Source organism: Phasianus colchicus, chromosome 2, assembly GCF_987193195.1.
Source record: "Phasianus colchicus chromosome 2, bPhaCol1.hap1.1, whole genome shotgun sequence".
In the NCBI taxonomy this organism is placed as follows: Eukaryota; Metazoa; Chordata; class Aves; order Galliformes; family Phasianidae; genus Phasianus; species Phasianus colchicus.
Window position 1 is genome coordinate 84,770,590 of NC_143437.1, and position 24,367 is coordinate 84,794,956.

At 35.6% G+C, this 24,367-nt stretch overlaps 1 protein-coding gene across 1 annotated transcript; it reads left to right on the plus strand.

The window, feature by feature from the left end:
* Positions 1-158: 158 nt before the first annotated feature.
* LOC149919155 (uncharacterized) lies at positions 159-21,180 on the plus strand. Its single transcript, XM_090136213.1, has 6 exons — positions 159-207; positions 15,919-16,041; positions 17,608-17,721; positions 18,754-18,867; positions 20,900-21,013; positions 21,107-21,180. Exons 2-6 carry the CDS (start codon positions 15,999-16,001, stop codon positions 21,142-21,144), a joined length of 423 nt encoding a protein of 140 aa, XP_089992339.1. The 5' UTR covers positions 159-207; positions 15,919-15,998; the 3' UTR covers positions 21,145-21,180.
* The last annotated feature ends 3,187 nt before the right edge of the window (positions 21,181-24,367 follow it).

Sequence of the window (24,367 nt, forward strand, 5' to 3'; positions counted from 1 at the left end):
TGAACTGGTGATTGAGCACCTGGAGAAGGGATGCCGCTGGCCCAGGGAGCACAGGTAGTTTGCACCTGTGCTCTCCACATGACCAGAAGGGGTGGAGCCACCCTGGGTTCATATACAGGCCAGCCACTGAGGAGAGGGCATTTCTTGGACTTGGGCTGCTTCCTAATGAGGAGTGCTGTATAGCCAAGAGCTCCCATTGTGAGTTGGGTGAGTTTTGTATATGACTACCAGCTTACCTGCAAGTACTTTGCCTGGTATTGCCAAAAGCCTCTCAGAAGCAATTTTGCTTCTTTGTGAGCAGAGTCTAATCCTTCTTGTGTGGAACAGTTTCTCAGTTTAAGGTAGTAATGCTCTTGGTGAGTAGTTTACGTTTTTATCGGATTATCAGTTACAATTTACTTATACATTATGAAAGTCTTTTTCTTTTCCATTTATATGTCTAATATCCTTATTTATACTGTGAAAGCATTCTTCCTAAACAGGTATATCTTGCTGGCTGTAGAAATGCTATTTAGCAGTTTATCACTAACGGATAATGTTGTGGGTACTCATATAGAGAAAGGCAGCTGGACTCAATATCTTAGGGAAGCAGTGGTTAATACACTGAGTTATTGTGGTGCTTCTCTTTGCTGAGCCTTTATACTGAAACTTATGTGGGTGGCTATATCCATGAGATAGCAGTATCTGACCCTTCCTCTGGGAAGAGGGCTGATGTGCTGATGGTCACAGCTGTCAGAGAAGTGCAGCTGGGCTTCCCTTGCGATTCTTTTTGAGAATGTTCATGTGTATTCTTACTCTCTGGAAATTCACAATGTCATAGGGGATCTTGTCCAAACCCTTGCTAAAGCAGGTTCCCTGCAGTGGGCTACACAGGAGAATTCTTTTGCATTTTTTAAAATCTTGATATGGTTTGCTGTTTTGTTTTGTACTAATGGTATTCCTCATTGAGAACTTGATACTGTAGGAGATCTGACTATTCATTCTACTTTTTCATGGGAGCTTTTACCAAAATAAAGGTCACAAAAAGCCTAGGAGAAAACAAGGATTATTTTAAAGGTAGCACTATGGCAGTGAGTCATCTTTTATGAAGAATTGTGGAGGTTTGACATTGATGGGCAGCTCATCAACACCATTCCACCCTCATACTCCCCCTTTTTCAACAGAACAGGGGAAGAACAAGAAAAGGGCTTGTGGGTTGAGATAAGGATGGGGATCAATCATCAGTTAACATCAAATGGAAAAGATGGACTCAGAATAAAGGAGACTAATATAACTTATTATTGCTAGGGAATGGGGGCTGCAGTCTGTCTGTGCTGTTCCTTTGTGGTCCCTCCCATGGACAGAGTCTCCAGGCTGCAGCTCTCACAGACACCCAATGTGGCTCCATAAGTGGGGCTCCAGCACTGTCCCAACAGGCAGCAGCTCCCCCAGCCCTCCTGTCCCACTGCAGGCTGGTCTCTTCAGGCTGCAACTCTGGCTCAGGCTGCTCCTCAAGGGGTATCCATGGGCTGTGGCCTTCAGGCTTCATTCACTGCTCCGCATCAGACTCTTCTATTGCTGCATGTGGAGCTCTGCTCCATGCAGTGCCCGTGGGCCTCTCCTGGGCTGCATGGAGCTTCTGCTCTGTGTCTGCAGCACTTCTGCCCTCCTTCTGCACTTACCTCTGTTCCTGTAGGGCTGCTTCTCTCACATATCTCACTCCTCTCCCCCAGCTGCAGTTGCACAGTATTTTTTTCCTGCCATAAATGCACTCTCCAAGCATTGCTCATGACTCTGCTCTGGCAGTGTTGGATCCCACTTGGAGCAGCTGGAGCTGCTTCTGTTATGACATTGGGCAGTGCTGGGTTGCACCCACAGAAGTTGACCCTGCACCCCCTTCACTACCAAAACCTTGCCGGTTGTACCCAATAGAAGAATAAAACTTGTAAATATTCTGAAGTGTTTGTGAAAGAAGGGCTACAAAAACATAATTGTGCAGGTCCATTCTTTGCTTTTTCACTCTGCAGTGTAATGGTTAACGTGTCATTTCTCTTTCCCTTGTAACACCTACCTTTAACTATCACGCTGTTTAAACATGGTATGAAAAAGTGTGTTTTATTTCAGCTTTCTAAGAAGTTATACTAAACTTGTTGAATAAATCATGTCCTCATGAAACTCAGACATTGCTATAACTTTCTGTGTGTCTCAGCAGAAATGTCAGACAAAACTAATCATGGTAATACAACAGAATGCTGATCGGTGCTAGCATCAGACTTAGAAACTGAGAGATCAGAAATGATAATCAGGCTAAGTAACATTGTCTCATTTGAGGATCTAGGGCAAAATCTAGAACTGCAAATGTTTAACCCATCCTTCCTTCACAGAACCACCATAGCTGCTGTACAACATGCTAGAATCCTGGAAATGTGAAAAAAAGTACTTATGTTTACGTTCTACGTCTTATTCCTCTTTCTCTGTTACTACTTCTTTAAGTAAAAGACTATTTTAGAATTAAGCAGAAATCATTTCAAAAATTTGTAACCTCCTCCTTGTCGAAGAAACACCCTTCAAAGAAAAACTACAAAAGCATGAGTCGTTAATGGCTATTCCTCTCAAGCAAAGAATTGATTGGCATTGCATTCAAACTAGTTGGAGAAAATTAACTTTCTTCACAGCAGCCCCAGTGGATCTGTGTTTTAGACCTGTGACCAAAACAGTATAAATAGCAGACTTGTTTTTCTTATTGCTGAGTGCTAGCACTAAGCTAAGAACTTTTCAGCTTCTTGCACTGCCCTGCCAGTGAGCAGGTATGGAGTGCACAAAGAAGGGGACACAGCCTGAAGAGTTGACCCCAACTGGCCAAAAGGGTATTCCGTACCATATGATGTTGTGTTCAGCAATAAATCTGGGGTGGGTATAGTTTGTACAAGTAGCTCTTGACTGGCTAGGTAAGGGTCTGCTGGTGCTGGGTGGTGACTGGAATGCCTTTGCATCACTTAATTTATTTTCCACTTTTTCTTCACTCATTAACTGTCTTTATCCTTCTTCACCTATTATACTGTTTTAGTCCATCCAGTTCTCACCTCATCCCATCATGTTTTTTTTTTCTTACTTATGTACATTAATAGTTCCAAAAGTAATGCCATGGAAATAAATGAGAGGAAACTGGAACAGATGGAAAAAGTACAAAAGTACTGCTAGATAGTGTATGTGCTCAGCTACAAGACACTTTTTCAACACAGTGATCACCATTAGCTATATGTTGTTGCTATTGATGAATAAGAGCCTGGGGTTCTATGATTTCATGCTTGTAAAAATCTGCACCAGTGAATGTGACCCACTGTTACTGTTGCCTCTGCTGAAATACACTGCCCAGCACTTCACTGTGCTCACATCTGCTGTTTACGTTCCATAAACATTCAGCAAGTATCAATGAACGTCACTGGATACAGTTTTTTCTATGTGAAGAATTATACACTTTTGCTTCATGTGCACTTCTGTGTCAGGCTGCCCCCCCTGCTACTGTCTGTCACACAGCAACAAAATGTGATTGGAATATTGATGGGAAGGTTCACCCCTTAGTGCTGTACCACCAATATCCACCTCTGATGCTGTGGACCAACATTAAAATAAGAGACATTACTTTTGGAGCAGACCTTGTCTTTAGTTCAGGCCCGCTCTTTTATAGAGGATTGCATTGAAATTGTTGCCTGCTGCTGACAAATGAAAAAGCTATAAATGTCATGGCAGTGGGAAGACAACCTCAGTTTGTTTTATGTTTTCAAATATAAAATGTATGTCAACAATTTTGTAATACAACATTATTTTGCTTTTAAGCCATATAATGGGTGGGCATTTAAAATAATATGGTATATATAATACCTGTGAATCATATTTAATGTACATACTTCTCACTATTTTCATTATTTTCACTAGAAGAACAGGATGACAGTATATTCAGTTTTAATTTTTCAGATTTGAAATTGTTATACTCTTGTTTTCAATTGTCATACGCGTTTTACAGTGTTACACAAACCCTCATATATGATTCCAATGGAAAGAGAAATCTGCACTTGAGTTATTTGAACAAAATGCTTTTAAAGAAATACAGCAGGTGATTTCTGCAGCAGTCATGTAATGGCACAGACACGCTGTGTTCAAAGTGTTCATATTCCATAACGCAATGGTACCTGTGCCTTCTGTTAGTTTATATTGTTCCTAGAAGCAAAGTAAAATTTTAATTTTTTCAATGTAACCTTTATAATTTGTTTAAGAAGTTGATATAGATGTATGATAGCAGACAAAGCTCTGCAGTTTCTACATAGTTGGTATTTCATTGTTATTCTCACATAGATAAATTGGTGACCTCTTTTTACTAAGACTGAAATATATTTCTTTTTCTAAGTTAAAAAGAGATAAAAACAAGGCAATTATTAACATTCCTTGCAATAGATACAGCTTTTAACTACAGACAATTTCTTCAGTAGATAAGAAAGGAAGAAAAGAATAAGGAAACCAAGGAATGCAAATCATTGTTATATGCCAGCACAGTCTAGGCAGCGTGAAGAAGCATGAAGCCAAGAGTAGGGGAAGGAAAAATATGGAAGTTGAAAGCACTGTAATGAAAACAGGAAGTGAAAAGCTAAGAAAGGGTATATGAGAAGAGCAGCATACTTTGCAAGGTTCACCAAGAAGTCTTTTACTATGGTTTGGTTGTAATGGAGGCTGTGATGAAGGAAGAGAAAATATGATGGAGATGGCAAATTTTCTACTGTTGTAGAAGCAGCTGAATTTCTTAGGTCTAACAGCCTTACTAAGTTACTTTCTTTTACAATTTCAATGTTATTCTGTGTTCCTATCTTTATCTGTACAGCGCTTTATGACAGAGATAAGTGAAAACTTCTTGCAGTAGAACAACAAAAAAAAAATTGCTTGGCTTCCTCCATTTTTTTTTTCTTAATATGTGCTGTCAGTTAGGAAACTAAAAATAAAAGCTCTTTTTTCCTGTTGATTAGCAGCTCATTTGTACTGTCTGTTCTATCCTACAACAGAGATAACTTAAAGCTCTGACATTCTTTTTCCAATAGAAACAACATTATTTATTTCAAAACATTGAGTTAACAAAAGCAGACAAAACATCTCTTAAGAGGTATTTTAATAACTCATTACCAATCTTCCAGGTGAAGAAGTATCACCATGATAGCCTTCAGCTTGAGTCTGTTCATTTCCAAAGCTACTATACAGGCAGTAGCAAAATGGAATGGAAATGTTCTCTGTTAAGCTGTTGCTTTAAAGACATTCTTCAAACCTTTACAGCTGTATTGCAAAATTCACAAATTTATACTCTTTTTTTAAAAGATTTGATCCTCAAAAGATACCTATTTTTTCATTTGATGGTTCTTATATTTGATGTCTCTGCATTTTTTTTTCCCATCATCTGATACAGTAATCGATATGTTGCCATTTAAGTGTCTCTTGCTGCTTTAATGCATTTACAGGTAACAGGAAGTCAGATCACTTCTAACGATAAAAAAGAAAATAATGAAAACAAAAATCAGGAAACTAAGGTTTATAATTCAGACAGGTAAACCAGTGAATCAATCAAATCAAAGTCATTTATTTCCTTTTAACATATGGATAAACTCAGATTTTTTTAAGTATTCATATAATCTCTGTGGATGAGAAGAATCTGGTTACAGTATTTACCAGAGGAATTAGGTTTATGCATTGTTTGTGTTGATAGCCCAAAAAATAAGAAAGCTCCACTGTTTACTCCACTGAAGGTTGTTCGAGTCTTCTACTGGAGAGGAAAAGGGGGAGAAAAAAAAAAAGTATGACAGCGAGCTACTGACTAACATATGTTATCAATGGGATGTTCTAATTTTTCACTCTGATCTTTTTATCAATGCACAGATGTCATCATTACTATACCTTCTGTAGAAAAATAAAGATGTTTATATGCTTGTGTGAAACAAGGTCGGAATGGACGAAATCTCCATAGTGATAGGAGGCAGAGTAATCATGCAAAACTAGCTGCATGGACAACTGAATGCACATATAAAGGTTTCTGGGCTTATTTAGAGTACTGTCCTTGGTGAGACAAAAAAAGAGATTAAAGTAATAAAGTAAGATACTTATGGATGTGAGAAAAGGAAGAGGAACACTCAAGCTATATATTAGAACCTTTCCTGTGAAGAAATATCTGGAGAGTAATGCATGCTATAGAAAATGTATACTGGCATAGATAAGTATGGTTGCTATTCGAAAAAAAATCATGGGTTGCTACTCTGATCTTGATATCAATACCCTTCTAAGATGGTATAATCAATGCATATTGATTGTGGCCATGGATATTTTAAAATAATTTTTAAAGATGGCACATACCACCAAACTTCGTATTTTCAAGTTCTTAGCTTATTTTCAAAGGCATACATTGGAGATATTAAACTTTGTTCACCATCGCAGGGAACAGAAAAGATCACAAAGCATCTATGTTGTGGAAAAAAAAATGCTCAAATTAAATTGAACACACTACTAAGTGCAAGTCTGCCTATTTGCAGTCACTGTACAGAGGCAAGTACTTCTGCCACAGAAGTCAGTTCTAAATAAACAGTGACTAGAATAATAATGAATTCTTCATACCTTTTATGCATTGTCAGGCATAGCTAGTCTGAAGAAGGCAAACATGAGTGTTTTTGAATTGGAACACTCTGATTGAAAATATCTCCCAAAACTACCTAGGGCAATACTCTACAAAACAGCAATAGAACACGTTTCCTTAAAGGAGAATGATACCAGTAATGTGTACATCCCACTTAAAGATTCTGTGATGATAAGGAGTGAAGTATTCATCAGTAAGCAGGAGCACTCATACTTTCTGCTTATCATGAAAAAGAAATATGCATCTGCATATATGTGTGGGGTGGAATAAGAGCCCCTTTTTCGCGTGGGAATCAGCACAGAGAAGCATACTGCAGTGCAGCAGCGGCTTTGCCTTGGCTGCTTGAGGGCTAGCTCTGTCAGGGAGCAGCTGTTGGGCACCATTGCTTTCCACGTGGCAGCAACTCTCCTATTTAAAAATAAATTATGGATTGTATTTATATGGAAAAAGAAATACAAAATGGTCTTTTGTCTGCTGCCACTTATTAGCAATATTAATATTTTGGATGTCATTTCTTCTTTTCCTTTGACATTTTTATTGACTCATTTAATTCTCAATCTGTGTTTTTGTTCTGTCTTTGTCCTTTCCTACTCTTCTTTAAAATAATCTCCTTATTTAACAATTCACTGTCAAGCTATAGTAATAACTTTTTCAGTTTTATTTTATTTTTTGTGGCTATACTTGCATTATTAATAAGCTGTAAAAATCTTGTATAAATTCCTCAAAGTTTTCAGCTAATGTAATCACCTGGCCAGACTGTCATCAAAGTCTATAGCTGTTGCTTTAATCAATTATCATTTTTTATTCTACTCATCCGTCACTAGAAGCACTCTTGGTTTTCATCTAGCTTTTCTGGTATTGTTGTATTGTTATCTGATAAGAAATGTAGGTTCATATTTGTATCTTATGGTTACAATGTCTTTCATTATTACAACAGATAAACTAGAAAATATAGGAACTGAAGGTTTTATATGCTTTTTCTCTTCCCACAGTGTTGCTCTATTAACAAATTTTAATAAGTGGTTCAACCACAAAACTTTGTTTGTCTGCCAGCTTTAATAATGTGGATGTTATGGATAGCAGGCTTATGCATTTTTATTTTTATTTGCCTTTTTGTCTTCCTGAATTTTACTTCTAAATAAAATCTTGCACATGAGTTGCATACCAAACTTTATATTGCACTTCAGAAACAATTCTCATTTAAATTAAGGCACTTAACTTACCTTCTGTAACAAATATAATTTATTGCACTGGAGAGTTCTCCATTTAATTGAGTGTCAAATCACACTGTTGGGGGCAGTTCATCCTCCTATCTCCTTATTCTTGACATGTGAATGCTGAGAGGCAAGCAGAGCCTCCAAGGTACGACTAATGGAGGACAGAATCACTGACCACTGCTTGTGCTCATTTTACTGAGAGGTTCATATGTCAGTAATTTTATTTATTTATTTATTTTGTAGAAACGTTGAGATAAGTTTTGTGCAATTACCAGAAGTTAAAAAATATATTTAAACTATTACTGTGGGTGTTTATATCACAGTTACTTTTTTTTTGTATTAAAATAGTTCATATATTGAGTTTCAATTGAAATTTGCAGGTGTTTATTTCTAACAAATACTGAGCATTCGGAAATTATATATATCTGTCAAATAAATATAAACTTTGAGAACACACACACAGAGACAGAAAAAAAAAAAAGAAATCTGTCAGTCTCCATTACAGGTTTTAAGGAAGCACTGTTTTGAATTGATGGTGTACTCTATTAAGGCAATGAATGTACAATGTTCATTCATTAGATTTTAATTCTTTTTCACTGGAAACATTTCCTATTCTTTAAAAAAGAAAAAAAAAAACACAAAAGATTAGCTCAATATACAGTTGAGAGAGTTCTTGATGGCATATACAGTGAAAGATTATCAATAGAGAATGGGTGTTAAATACAGCAGATGCATCACTAGAAGTAATTGCTGCAAAAGAAAGTACCAACAAACATTGCTAAAACATTAAAGCAAATAAAGAAAAACACAACTACTACTTCAAAATATGCTGTTCCCTTTAAGTGTTGTTAAAACATTGACTATTGAACCAAGGTGAAAGGGGTGATTATTTTTCTTATTTAATTCTAGAAACATGCAGAAATATTGCAGTACATATAAAGTAAGAGTAAAAACACCACAAAGTTCTCTAAGAAAATACGCTTCTACAAAACAATATTCTGAAAAAAACTTTTCAAGAGCTTTTTCTTTCCTTATTTTTCTCTTGAAGAGATATGACTCTGCCCCTGCTTTCTTATTGGTAAAGCACCATCATTTTAATTTCAGTGAATCTCACTACAGGTGCTTTACGTCAGGTGAGAATCAAGACACTTAACCTCTATTTTCTGATTCAACTAAGAACATTTGTGCTTTAAGATTTTAGTTATTTTAGTTCTAGGTTATTAATCTAATCATGTGAAGTATCGCTGGCTTTACTTCTAAAGAATGCCCCTAGTTTAGAAGCTTCTTCATACTGAACTTCTGATGACTTCTGATTCTAAACAATTTTTCATTCCGTGCAACTTGTAAATCTGTTATATTTTGTTAGGTAATGTTCAAAGGGGAAGAAAATTACTGAAAATTGGTCGCTATCCTCAAAGGCCTTGAAAGCCTTTCTAGATACACCAACTTATATTTGTTTCCAGTGTGTATTTTTCTTGCTTTTGCAAAAAAGAAAAAAAAAACAAAACAAAACAAACCTGAAATGTTTATTTTGGTCTTCTTATACAGAACTTGTTCTAAAAAATACCAAAGTAGCATTTACAGTTGTTATCTTATGGGAGAGGAGAGAGGTATGTCTGTATAACTCAGCTTTAATTATCTGCTGCAGTTTTGTCATTTTTCAGATCGTGTAGTTATGTTTCATTAGGTGATATGACATGATGAAATGTGTGATGACACAGAGAAATCAAAGCTATTACTATTATTCAACTTCTTAGTTTTAATTTTTTTTTTTTTTATGCACAAAGAAATATATAAATGCTTGAGGCTTTACATATAAGTTATTGGAAGTGGTAGGCTATGGAAGGGCAATAAATTACCTATTGATGATAAGAAACAAGATATGTATTAAGTTAATTTACTATGAGAGTGGTGAGGTACTGGAACAGGCTGCCCAGAGATGTTGTGGATGCCCCGTCCCTGGAGGTGTTCAAGGCAGATTGGATAGGGCCCTGGGCAGCCTGATCTAATATTAAATGGGAAGGTTGGTAGCCCTGCCTGTGGCGGAAGGAGGTGGAGTTTCATGATCCTTGAGGTCCCTTCCAACCCAACCCATTTTATGATTCTATGGTTTTGGTATGATACCGTGACACACATCATCTTCTCTGTGTATCTTGACATTCTTCCAATTGAAGACACAAACACTGACTTCTTTGCAGCCCTTGTGATAAAATGAGTAAGTGTGATTATTTTATAAGGTTTTTCTTTTCTTCAGTCTCTATTGTCATTCTGCAGTTATAAAATAGTATTAGGTTGTGTTCCAATGCACTATGTCATAAAATGATAAGATACAGTTTGACACAATCCAAGGCAGCAAGCACAGTCAAAATAAAAACTTATTCTGTGACTTCTTAGTGTAAATAAAAGAGAAACTGGAATTGCCTGCTGTGCTACAGTAATCAAACTTCTGTTATAATACCTATAAGTCTTGTAGTGCGTTTCTATAAGATGTATAGAGTTCATCTCTTTTCTTACTTAATCCTTTTTTTTCTCTAGATCTAATCCATCTTTTACTGAAAATAACAAAAATGTTCCTAGAGTACTGGAAAGTGTATTTGGCCTTTGTGTCCCTTTAACTGGGCTTAAGGGGGTTTTGAAAGAAAAATATTGTAGAACAATAGTTTTCTTACATTTTCTTATTAAGTTTTATGGCTTAAGGTCCATCTTGTCCAATGCAATAGAAATGATCATTCAAGGCAGGCTGCTCAGAGAGAGGTAAGGAATGCACCCATTAGCCCTTACTGACAGAAAGAAATCGTGGAGAGGGGAGAGAATAAAGAGAGAGAGTGACAGAAAGGTTACAGGTCTACAGAGAAATTTGAAGATTGCTAGCAGCAGTTAATGAAGTCCCTTTTTTTTTAGAAGAGTTTTCTACATCAGGTATATCCAGGGTTGCTTGTGGCCAGACCCAGCCCATGCTGTGGCCACCCTTGGCCCTTGTGGCAATGGCTCTGTCCTGCTTGAGTGCCATGCTTTTGTTGTAAATATGTTGTATCTTGTAGCCAATTTAAAAATTTCACTTTGAAATTTGAATTTTGCCTATATGCATAATGAAAGTTGATTAAAAAAAAAAAAAAAATTAAACTAAACTTAGCATAGCACAGTCAGTTAAAATACAGTGTTAAGATGTGTACCTGTCATATAGAATCACCATACAACATGACTGTAATCTGTTCATTGCAAGGCACTACCCATCTTCCATATTGTACTAATTATTTTTCTAGAGAGTTTGTGGCTCTGGTATGGAGCTGTAGTTACTCTGATTTTGGTCATGAAGCAAAGGAAAAGCTCATTATTTTTCATAATGGTCTTTTCTGACCTTAATGATTCTATGATTCTATAATGCCTCATTTCAGTGGTGAATGAACAGTTTCAGAAAAGCACTGGTGTTCAGTATTAAGTGAACAGATTGTTAGAGAACACCTTGTTACTGTTAGAGAAATCAAAAGGAAGTCTAATTTGTTAAACTGCTAATTTGTGAGATATGCCTGATAACTTATATTCATGTCCACATAATTTAAATTTGCCTGTAGTTTCAGCATGATTCCATAATAGAATGAAATAGAATGAAATAATAATGCCCCATACAACTGCATGACTGCAGTGTGTGTAGGTAGGGACAAATCTCTGTGGCCAAGCTGCACCTGCAAGCACATCCACTCAAGGGAAATTGCTGAGCCTGCACTAAGAATTTCTGCCAAAGCACAGAGGTGGCCAGGGCAAATTGGACAACTGTAATTGCTTAGTAAAAGCCTTGAAGAGAAAACAGACCACTGGGAATTATCTTCAGCCCAATTGTTTTTGGCTGAAAAAGCTTCACTTCATCACATTCTAATGGCAAGTTCATCACAAAAATAAGATATGATCTGTTGCCTAAATAGAAGCTGCTATTGTTACTTGTGACAGATATCTTGCCATCATTGTTTCATTAGTGTTTATGGTAAACAGCCTAGTCTTTCTGGGACAGAGCACTGATGTCTTAAAATGTATGTGTATTTGTTGACGCTAAAGAGAGTGAATAGTAATTGGAAGGTGGAGTGCTTTTTAAGATTCCTCTCCAGATTAAATTGATCTTAAATAATGCAGATGACTTGGTGCTGTGGAAGTTTTTATTTATTTATCTATTTATTTATCTATTTATTTATTTATTTATTTGAAAATTGTATGAAATTCAAGGTAAGCTATTATGTGGAATTAGATGCATGGGAGAGTTTTTGAAGAGTATCTAGTTCAGTGTTATTTCATCTGAAAATACTGATGTGATGGGATAAAAGCTGACTTTTGGCCTAGGACATTTATTCTTTAACTGACCATTTAGATGAGAAACTCTGACAAGAGATTTAAAATAGTTGAAAAACTTCCTTTCAAACTTGAGTTCTATAAAATTGTATATCTGTTGAAATAATTATTCCTTAGAATATTCATCTATTCATTCCAGGAATTGAATACTTGGGCAAGAAACTGATGTACAAACACCCTAAATACTCTTAATAACACACTCTTACAGTGTGTTTTAACTTGTTCAATGTGTGTACGTAAACACAAGTTTTGACGTGTCCTCTGAACTAGCCTGGGAAATCAGGCTAGACCGGTCCACAGCAGGGGGGTTGGAATTAGATAATCTTCAAGGTTCCTTTCAATCCAAACCTTTCTATGATTAAATGACACCTGAACTTCTCACAGGAACAGAGTACCATTTCTCAGACTGCAGCCATTGTAAGATCATGCAGTCTGGCAGTGAAAATGGGCAGTTTTCAGAGAACACAAAAGCCGCCTTGGTCACAGCAGTATCATTTCTCAATCTCTTTAATTTTGGAATATGATGCTTTTAAAACTTCTGGATAGTAGTTCTGTTCAGTTGCTGAAACCGAACTGAATTTCTCAATGTCTTTGCTGAGAATTATTTTGTGAATTTTGATGTCTGAGTTCCAGAAATCACATAGGCAAGAGAGATACAGCAGAGAAAATTGCATGTTACAGTGTCTTTTATAGCAGTGAGTGGTTACTTCAGCAAAATAACATGTATTTATTAGAGCAGATGATTACAACACAATACTTTCCTGTTACATTTGGTGAAGTAATGGCAGCTTTTTTTTCCGGTTCCACATCCAGAAGTGATTTTTTTTTCTTGTTATCATTATTTTCCTCTTTTGTTTGCTTAGGCTCTTATCCACTGGATACATTTTGCAATGTATAACTTTTTGTAACGTGTACCATTTTTCATATTTGAAAGTCTAACAAAGCATGATAGATATTAGATGACAAAAATAGTAACAATCATTTCTAATGCCCCTTTCTCCCCCCCCCCCAAAAAAAAAAAAAAAAAAAAAAAAAACAACCTTGCTTGCATGTTATTAATATCCAGAGCAAATAAGGAGAAATTAGCAACCCATTAATGTGCAAGTATCTATATGATAGTGAAAATGTTGTTTGGGTTTTAAATTACTTAAACAAATTCTGACATTTGTCCCTGGCGGTCTGCTTAAGTTTTTATCCACTGTAATTTTAGCAGTAACCGTATAACTATATCCCCAGAAGTAATACTTGTTCAATAGGAGTGAATGAATGCACATCAGATCCTGCTGGCCCTGACAATAACCCTTAATGTAAGGTTCCACGTAATAGCTTCAGATGTACCTGCCATCTAGAATATAAGGAGACATGTAGTGAAATTCTCATAAATCACTGTGTGGCTGGGCTATGTCAGAATGGATCACAAGGCAGCGATCTCCCTGGAGAGTTTAAGTGTCATAGTCTGACTGGTAAAAATCTCTTTTGTCGTGAGGAATTTAGGTTTGCCTAAAAGAGAGGTCTTAAGAATGTAAATGCATATCTGAAAGAATGACTTTAAATAGTTGACTGTCACATTTCCACTGTCTAACTTAACGAAATATCACGTTAGACTCTGTGGGAAAGAAATAGACACTTATTTTGACAGGAAATAATATATTCTTAAGTACTGCTTCTTAATTTGTTTGCTAAGATACTTTATGCAAAAATAGATTTTGAATATTAAAATTTGTCCCTAAAACCACTGCCCCTTGTTTTTTTTAATCTCTGAACAGTGACTTCAGATATATTTCTCAATGCTGCAGTGCTGCCAGTAGATTGAAAACACAGAAATAAAAGCATACATAGGTCATGGTTCTTCTTTCAAATCTTTAGAATTATTCTTATTTATTTTTCGTGTCTGAAGTAAAAACATATTGGCTTTTCTGCATGGTGTCTCCACTTTGATGATGACCTCACTTAATCACATACAACAGTTATACATGTGTCTGTGCATAGCAGTTATCATTATTGATAAATGTTTCAATTTTATTTCTTTATCTTAATTTTTATGCTTTATGTAGTACTTCGATAAGCAGATGTTAAGGTCTATTTACAAAGGCAAAAATGAGATACATGCTTAAATTTTTAAGAGCAATCAACAGGGAGGAAGATTTCAGCTATGTGAGAACATTGCACAGCTGGTGTTTTGGATGGAGTAGAAACATAGCTTGAAGACACCTTTCTGCATCTACTGATTTAAAAACCAAAGTGACTGCATGTGCAGGGCAGTTTTAATATGCATTGTCTTGTATTCATGCCTCAAAGGCTTGTTTTACAAGCCAAGATTTCTACAGCTCAGTATGTTTCAGCAATTTACTCTGATGGTCAGAAGTTGCTGTCTTACCTCATCTAACCAGCTGTTCAAAACTAAAAACATTTCCAGATCAGGAGCTCTTCAATAGTGCCCTACGGACATGGTTTACATTTCCTTTGATTTGAAGACTATGCTGAACTAGGCTTAAGCAGGACTGAACTACATTTTTGTAGTGGTCTACTGTGCGGCATCTGTACTTATTAAAATTTAATTTATTAGGCTTCTTTTTAGATTTTAGAACTATTGCTGTATATGGTAGGAATACAGATTTTATTTTTTATGTATTTGACCAAAGGTTTTCTCTCTTTCACATTGATGTACAGAATGTTAAGGATCTCAAGGTCAGATACTGAGCAACTTGCTGGCACACTAGACTTTTCTGGCAATATCTGTGCTACTGAAGCAAGGCATTCAATCGTAAATGTTTTTGAAAATGAAATGTGAAGTTCAAGTCTTCAGTCAGATTTGGTATTCAAGATTGTAAAACATTGAAATTGATATTTACCTCACTGAACCAAGTTTCTGGTTTAAGTCTTCAGGGCTTTTCATGCTGTAATTGTTACATTATAATAAATAGGTCCAGACTTATTTGATCTTAACTGAAATATTACTTTTGCAAGAATGTGTAAGTCTTTAGAAACTGTTCCAGTGCTCTATTAATAAGTAGGCAGAGAACTTTACACTTCTTTACTTTCACAGATTTTTCTTAACAGCTGTTACCACAAAAGTGTCTGATGTTTGAAACTTGGCATTTGAATTCATCACTTGGATCCTATCTCCACACATAGTACTTGATTTTTTTTTTATTGCTTTATATCAATTAATTCAAAACTATTTAGTAAATTTGAAAATATTTTTCAGTGAAACAATATTAATTTGCAACTATTGTGTTCTAAAGTAAAGATGGTATTATCTGTGAACCACGTGATTTTCTTTCTGCAAGATGGTTACAGAAACCGATACCATTGTCAGCATGCCAGTATCTTGAGTGTAAAATTTAGATTCAGGTTTTATCTTTGAATACATTTGTAAATTGTGCATATGTGACCCTCAATGGGAAACAAGGGTTCTCCACATTATTAGATTTATTATTATTATATTATAATGAAATAATTATATAATTATATTATTTATTATTATTATTTATTAAAATATATATTTTATCAAATTCTCTTGTTTCAAGTATGTCTTCATCCTACAGTTCTTGTGTTTCATTTAAAGGTGATTTGTATATGAAAAAAGTTTTCAAAGTAACTGGAATACTTTCTCTAAATAAGAATTCAAAGGTACTTAGCAGAACTGATGCTTCACTTGTTTTCTCAGAGTAATTGTCATAACAAAATACATATTTCTTCGGTTTCTCTATTTTTCATCAGGTTTTACTGGTCAGTTTTGTGAAGTGGATGTTGCTGCTTGCCTCTCACAACCATGTGGGTCGTCCAGCATCTGCAAAGATATGTCTGACGGCTATGTTTGTTTCTGTGCACCTGGTTTTATAGGTGGGTTCAATAGAAAATTACATAACATCTAATTAAGTCAGTCCTAAAGGCACAGAAAATCATGATAGGTACAATTTAATGATGTTTCTGTTTCAGGCAGAAGCAGTTTCCGTTTTCCAGCATATGAGTATTCAGTTGTAAAATCATTGTCTATAAGGGACTACTTCCACTTCAGCAATTCTTATTTTATACTGTTTTTAACAGGGTTTCTGTCTCACACAGATGTGATTGTTGGTCCTGTAGCCATATGGAAGTTGGCCTTAATTTATCTGCTTGTACTTCCTCTGGCAGTAAAGCTGCAGTAATAAGGACTTGAACTGCCAACTATACCCTCAAGTTCCTGGACAGGCTTAACTACTCATGCTGAAATCTATCCCACAGGCCATTGTCATTAGGACTGGGTATGATTAGATTAAAATTACTTTGGAGATGTCATTGTGCTGTCATTATAAATCAAGATTGCAGTGTCAACCAAAACAATAAACAGCACTTTCCTAGATAAAGACCCTGATCATTTTGATGGCTTGGTTGATGATATAATTGAGTGCACTAGGGGTTTGCTGGGCAGCAGGTCAACTCTGCGGTCTAGATCTATCCTATCTAAGAGCCCAGACTTTGATTTGGCTTGTAAATCAAAACAAGTCTGACTCTAGTCTCTATAGTCAAGGAGGATGCAGGAAGACAGAGGGATTCAGATCTCAGAGATTTGTTTATGACTACCTTGCCTCTTGAATTGTTGCTCTGCATCCTAACGTTGGCATCCATTTAGATTAAACAACTTGTAATTTAATAACAGCAGTATTGATGTCTATAGCATAATGAAATCTTACAGCTGTGGTTTGTTTTTTGTTATTATCAAAACATAAAATTGTTTGATGTTACTTATTCTTGATGAGTCTTATTTTGTTGAAACGTTTGTTTGGAGTCTTATACTCACCTCTACATAATATTAGATTACTATTTAAAGTTTATATTTTTCTATGTCCAAAGAATTTAAAACACCTCAGAAATAATAATGAACATTTTAACTATTATCATCCATTTGGATGTCATATGCAAAATGCAAATAAATACTTTCTGAGCTTTTTCTACTTTGCAAGCTAGAGACAATATTAGGTTTATGAGTTCTAAACAACAAATCAACATCTATAAGCTTTTCCCCTACATGTTTAAAAATTCATAGAAGTATCTACTTTTTTGAATACTAATTTAAACAAAAGTTAATGGAGATCTTTGGCTATAATAGAGACATTTCCCAGTATTTCCCATGGTGATATTTGGTTTAAGAAACCATACATTCATGATGTTTCAGTAAAACTCAAAACTGTATTTCCTTCAAAATATGACAAGATGCAAATATTTGAGTACGCCTATAATTGTGTCTTTGAGCATTGCATATTAAATATACATTTCACCTTTGCCTTAAATCAATAAATAAATTTGTTGAGGGTAGTTTTTGGATAATTGATAAAAGATTGCCTGTTACTTCATTTTGTTGTTCCCACTGCAACCAGTAGCTCACGAGTGGCATGCTCTGAATGAAGTGATTCCTTCCCTTGTTTCCAGGTAATAACTGTGAGATTGAGGTGGATGAGTGTCTTAGTGACCCTTGTCACAGTGGAGCCACTTGCATTGATCATCTGAACGGCTTCAGTTGCATGTGTCAGGATGGATTTCAAGGTATTAAAAAGACACAGAAATATAACTTCACAAATCTATCTGAGGTTAACACAGAATTTTTTAGCATGTCAGGTGGGATACCTATATACTTATAGTGTTATCTGAAGTTCCAAACAAGTAAATTCAGTGTGAGTACATCTTAACTAAAGTTATCTACTTTCTTCTTATGACTGTATGAAAATGGGTGTTTTCTGCTGTCTGGTTTCCATGCTGATGAAAATCAGGTGGCTTCAGTTAAATTTTACAAAAAGTCTATGCTGTTTTCTGTAAGCTTTTTAAACTGCTGACAGGTTATTAAATAGAACCAGACAAAAAAAATTTTTTTGTTCTTGGCATATTGGTACAATTCATATGAGAAATGTAATCAACTCTGATAAATGAATGCAGTGCTATATGCAGTTAATCCTTCCTTTGAGCTCAGATTAGGAATTTAAAGTGCATCCATTTTCTTTCTAGTGCTTCATTAAAAAAAAAAAAAATCAGATTTTTAATCACTGAAATAAAGTACTGTGCAATTCAAATGTCACATGGTAATCTACCATATCTGCACTAGCAATGATATTCAAAATAACTAAAGCCTGATTTTTTTTTTTTAATAAAAAAAATTTCAAACCTACCAAACCTTGTAATTTGCTGTTATTTTTCACTTGTTCTTCAAATGATTAAAAAACAACAAAACAGTCCACTTACAAAGTCTGTTGCTAATATTTCTATACTCTGAGAAGCTATGTGGTTGTAGACTAGCTATAGTCTAGACTAGAGTAAACAGTATTCTTTGTCAGATTTTTTTTCATTTTGTGTAAGTGCATCTGCTGTACTTACATATGGAAGACTTCCTCTCATGTCATTCCAATGCAGTCTATTATACTTACTCTCATGTGATTTGTTTTCAATACTTCTGTATTGAATTAATAATAATTTATAAGTTATATTTTAATGAGGTGTATTTTAATGAGTTATATTCTGTTAAAATGTTGGTACACAAATATGTGCTTTACTGTAACTTCTCCATTTGACTGACTGTATTTATAGGCACAACTTGTGAAACAAACATAAATGAATGTCACTCTTCTCCATGTCTTCATAATGCAACATGTGCAGACCTTGTTGGTGGCTATGAATGTATCTGTCTATCTGGCTTTACTGGTGAGTCCTGTTGGTAGTAAACCATGTTTTCTATGAAGAGGTATTCTACAAAGCATGCATTAAGATATCACTTACTAATTTACTTTTGTTTCCTTTTCATTTCTCCTTATCTGCCCTGATTTAATGTTTCATTTCCATCCTAGCAAACTGGAACACTTGATTCCATCTATAAACAAAACTGCACAGTTATAGTTGTATTGAATCATATAGTGTTGGAGTTGTAAGGGACCTTTGACATTATCAAGTGATCATCAATCCCCCCTTCTATAAGCAAGGACACCTCCCACTACAACAGGTTGCTCAAAGCCTCATCCAGCCTGGCCTTGAATGTTTCCAGGGAGGGGGCATCCACAACCTCTGTAGGCAACCTGTTCCAGTATCTCACCACCCTCACAATAAGGAATTTCCTCCTAATATCTAATCTAAATCTACCTTCTCTCAGTTTAAAACCATTTCCCCTTGTCTCATCACTACATACCCTTATGAAAAGTTCCTCCCCAGCTTTCTTGTAGACCCTCTTCAGGTTCTGGAAGGCCGCTATAAGGTCCCCCTGGAGCTTTCTCTTCTCTCGGCCGAAGAGCCTGAGGTGTCTCAGCCTGTTCTCTTAGGGGGAGGTGCTCCAGCCCTCTGATGATCTTTCTGACAATTCTCTGGTCCCATTCCAACAGTTCCATTTCTTTCTTGTGTTGGGTGCCACTGAACTGGCTGCAGTACTCCAGGTGGGATCTCACAAAAGGAGAGTAGAAGAGCAGAATTGCTTCCCTTGACCTGTTGGTCACACTTCTCTTGGTGCAACCCAGGATACAGTTGCCCTTCTGAGCTATTAGCATGTATTGCTGGCTCACGTTGAATCTTTCATCAACTGACACCCACAAGTCATCCTCCTCAGGGCTGCCCTCAAGCCATTTTCTGCCCAATATGCATTTGTGCTTGGGGTTGCCCCGACCCAGGTGTAGGTGCTTGCACTTTGTCTTGTTGAACTTCTTGAGGTTTGCTTGGGCCCTCCTCTTAAGTCTATTTCGGTCCCTTGGGATGGCATCCCTTCCCTCTATTGTGTCAACTCCACCACTCAGCTTCATGTCATCTGCAAACTTGCTGAGGATGCACTCAATCCCACTGTCCATATTGCCTGCACAGATGTTAAATAACACTGGTCCCAGTGCTAATCCTTGAAGAATTCCACTCATCACCAGTCTCCACTTGGACATTGAGCCATTGGCCAGAATTTTCTGAGTGCAACCATCCAGCTAATTCTTTATCCAGTGAGTTGTCCATCCATCAAATCCATTTTTCTCCAATTTGGTGACCAGAACATCATGTGGGCCAGTGTCAAATGCTTTGCACAAGTCCAGGTAGATTATGTCAGTTGATTTTTCTTTATCTACTGACACTTCAACTCCATCAAAAAAGGCCACCAAATTTGTTGGGCATGACTTGCCCTTGTTGAAGCCGTGTTGGTTACCACCAATCACCTCATCTCTCTTTTCCATGTGCCTTCATAGGGCCTTCTGGAGGATCTGTTTCATGAGAGCCTGTAGTTCTGTGTGTTGTGTTTTTTTATCTACTCAAAAATTGGTGTTGTTTCTACTTTTCCAAACAGTGGGAACTTCAGACTGCCATGACCTTCCAAATATAATGGATCATGGCTTGGCAACTTCATCTGCCAGTTCCCTCAGAACCCATGGATAGATCTTATTAGATCCCATGGCCCCTCCATGTTCTTTAGATCATCTTGAACCCAATCTTCACTTACAGCAGGCAGATCTTCTTTCTCCAAGTTCTTACCTTTGCTAGATAATTTAGTCTGCATTCCAGCAAGATTTCTTACCACTTAGCAACTCAGAAATAAGTTCTTACATATTTATGGCAATAAGAATTAAATGGATGCTGACATTTGTATTGAAAGATCTTTCTTTGGCTGATTTATATCAGCTTCTTCTCAAAAGTTGCTTGAAATTATTGTGGTGCAAATGCATTATAAATTGGAACCTGATTGTCTTACTAAACATTCACGTATTTTGTCTTTTCAAAGGTGCAAGATGTGAAACAGATATAGATGAGTGTGCTTCATTTCCCTGTAAGAATGGAGCCACCTGCATTGACCAACCGGGTAATTACTTCTGCCAATGTATGGCTCCATTTAAAGGTAATGAACACCAAGGGAGAAGGGAAAGCAAACGTAATTAACTATAGAAAGCATTTCTGTCAATTGTCTAAACTCATTTCACTCTTCCTACAGCATTATTAGTCTTTCATTTTCTCAAGCAAGACTCTTAAAGTGACCAGTCAGTTGCGCCCTAGGCTGCAAGTAATGTCAAGTAAACTTTATTTATATATCTACTTGAACTGTTTATTTATTAATCAAAACGAATAGTATAAAATCAGTTTGCTAACAAAACAAGATTGTTTATAAAATGAGAGGCATATGCTCAATGACCAGCCATAACAGTTTTGTTCTAAACATTGTTCACTCTAATTTGATTTGTGGCATTTTCTAAATTATGTTTCCATTCCCAGAAAACAATTTATAATTATCTTGGAATCCATAAATCGTGTGTGGTTATTTATGTTGATGCTTTTAAGGAAAATACATCTAAAATGTAAGTTTTATTGTGATCCTTATCAGTGAAATGTTGTGGGGTTAATTTTAAACATTTGGTACTAAAATTTGAGACAACAAATTGTGCAGTGTTTTTGCACAAATCTAATTTAAGTGGTAATTTCCATTAAAGATGCTTGTTGATTTATAAATTAAATATAAACACATTTTTCCTCCTGCCGTTCAATATAATGATACATACTTAGGATTCCAGAATAATCATTAAAAGACAATTTTCTTTGTATGTTGAGACAGCAGGGTTTTTCCCCTTTGGGGAAGATGGTTGCATTGAACTCATCATTCATGAGAAAAAAAGGAGATCTAATGTTCTTATTATTTTAGTTAATGGTCAAAATCTAGTTTGTCATTTTTATTGGTTTTAATTTATGTTCTGCTGAATAAAGTCTAGTAAGATAACGAGTAAATGAGTAGCACAGTTTCAGAATTTCCTCTGCACTGAAAAAAGCATATGGTTACAAATATTGGTCTTGGAAATACTTGTTTCACAACAGTTGTTTCAGGAGACTTTAGTTCTCATTTAGATATTTAAATAAATTATTAAAATTTCAGAAAGTCAGCATTTCTGTAGTCATCCATCAAGAAGCTAGCAATTTCTATTGGTCTCAGTGGTAAGGTTAAACTCCTCTGGAAAGATTCATAAATGGTAACTGAGATCCTCTGAAATCATAAAGCTTTTGGTATAGAATGCTTAAAATCTTGCTCTAAGGATTCTTGTTTAAATAAAGGATTTTTGAGACTTCTGAGTTCTTTACAAGATAACTCAGTATTGCTTCAAATCAAATCCTTAAACTGACACTACCAAGGTTCATGACGGTATAAATAAAAGTAAAAAGCAAGGTTCATATGAGCACACTACTTCAGTCTCTTACCATCTGTTTATTTAGTATTAGATGGATGTAAGCGTAGTCTTTAACAGATTCACAGGAAGCCCAAGATAAATAATGGGAAGTTAAGCTATATTTTCATGTTGTGTGGAAATACTCTGGTTATTGTAACAAATATCTTTGTGTGTACTTTATTACAGATTACAGAATTATTTCACTGAGTAAGTAAAGACATCATAAAAGTAATATAGGAATATCTGTTTTAGTTTTGAATATTTTCATAGAAGTTCTTGCTTAGTGAAAAGTATACATGCAATATTATGAATGCCACTGTTTCTTGGGGAAAAAAAAAATATTGAAATTGTATATCCCTAATATGTTGTAATGGTTTGATTCTTCGGTCACACAATCTGACTTACAGGGTGTGCATCACTACAGAAAAAAAAAAAAAGAAAGAGAAAGAAAGAAAGAAAGAAAGAAAACCAACATAAACCACTCCAGAATGTGTAGACCAGCCCTCTAATATGTAGAACACAGAATTAAGGAATTCTGAGCATGATTTGGACATTCAGGTGCACTCATAGAGAAGGTAGACTTTCAGATTAACCTAGAAATGGATTTAGGTTACAGATATTGTTTGCATACGTTTATCTGATTGACTATTTCCTTGGTTAGTGAGGAAAATCTAATTTGTTTATTGTGACGAGAAGGCTTAAACAAGATAGTTTCCTCTCCTTTCTTTCCCTCTTATTAAAATCCTTTTTTTTCTCCTTTCTTTTCATTTCCCGTTCTGAGGGTAAGCTCAGCTGCTTCTCATTTTTTTGTTTCACCGACTTTTTGATACTTTGAATATATGCTTTTATACTCTGATAAATCTTATATTCATCCCAAGTGACTATGATAATTCTACAAAAAAAAATCATAATTTTATTGTCTATTTTTTCTTGCATTTTTCTTGTGTGCTTTTATAAAGCATAAGTAGTTCTACTATGACAAAATATTTTAGCTCATCCACTGGTTTTTCTAGAAAGAAAGGAAGATGTCTAAGTTTTTTAAACACGGTGATACTTGAGCAGCAGTACATATCTGGATTTTCCTTCAAATGTCTGGCTGTGTAAATTACTCTGCAAGCCGGATGTGTGTGTGATGTTTTCCTGTGGGCACAAACCATTTTGGAAAACCTGATTTCTATGGTAAAGTCAGTAGCGGAGAAGTATTTCTTCTGCCATGGTTGCTGTAACTCTAACAGTGACAAAACATTAATCTCCTTAAGTTTCACCAGATAGAGGACTTCCCTGCAGCTAGTCCACATCAGTGGTCTTTCTATATGTTCAGATATTTCATTGGAATTATTATCACTGAAATTGCTACCTTTCATTTTTTCCAAATGTTCTACTGAACATTGCCTGAGAGTACGAGCAGTCAATCCATGCACAGCTCAAAAGAAAACTTAAGAAGCATTTAAGAATTCCAGATACAACATAACATAACATTGTCATCTCCTAATAATGTTCTAATTACTAAATATGGTATTTGAAGTCTTGTCAGCCTATTTCAGCTAAATTTCTTGTCCTGTGGAGGATGAAATTAAATTTCTATTTTCTAAAGAGATTTGCCTTTTGTACTGATAAAGTATGAAATAATGTCTTTCAAAATCTATATAATTTTATATCATAATGCTTCTGACCTTGTTGTCAAGCAAGCTCTACATTTGATAAAAGAAGAAACAATCTACAGCAGACTATTTTATCAGTGAAGAGACTTTTATGTCAGTCCGCATAAAAACCCCAGTAGTTACTGAGGCTCACTGTACACGTGTTGTATTTATGAACAGACAAAAAAAAAAAGTATCTTTATATATGTTTCTGCTATCTCTGCCACAAATACTGTGTGCGATTGCAAATATGTTCTAATTATCTCAGTATGATATTCCAATTTTTTAAGTCCAGTTTTTTTTTTTCTTTCACTGACTTTATATGGTACAAATTACTATTATACTTCACACTTAAACACTGGAGGGCTATTTACCACCCAGCCACTTACTTCTACTGTTATA

Coding starts and splice junctions, on each gene's coding strand:
- LOC149919155 (XM_090136213.1), top strand. CDS start 15,999: ATGTCTGACGGCTATGTTTGTTTCTGTGCACCTGGTTTTATAG. Junction 16,042..17,607: donor CTGTGCACCTGGTTTTATAG/GTGGGTTCAATA, acceptor CCTTGTTTCCAG/GTAATAACTGTGAGATTGAG. Junction 21,014..21,106: donor ATGTATGGCTCCATTTAAAG/GTAATGAACACC, acceptor CTCTTCCTACAG/CATTATTAGTCTTTCATTTT.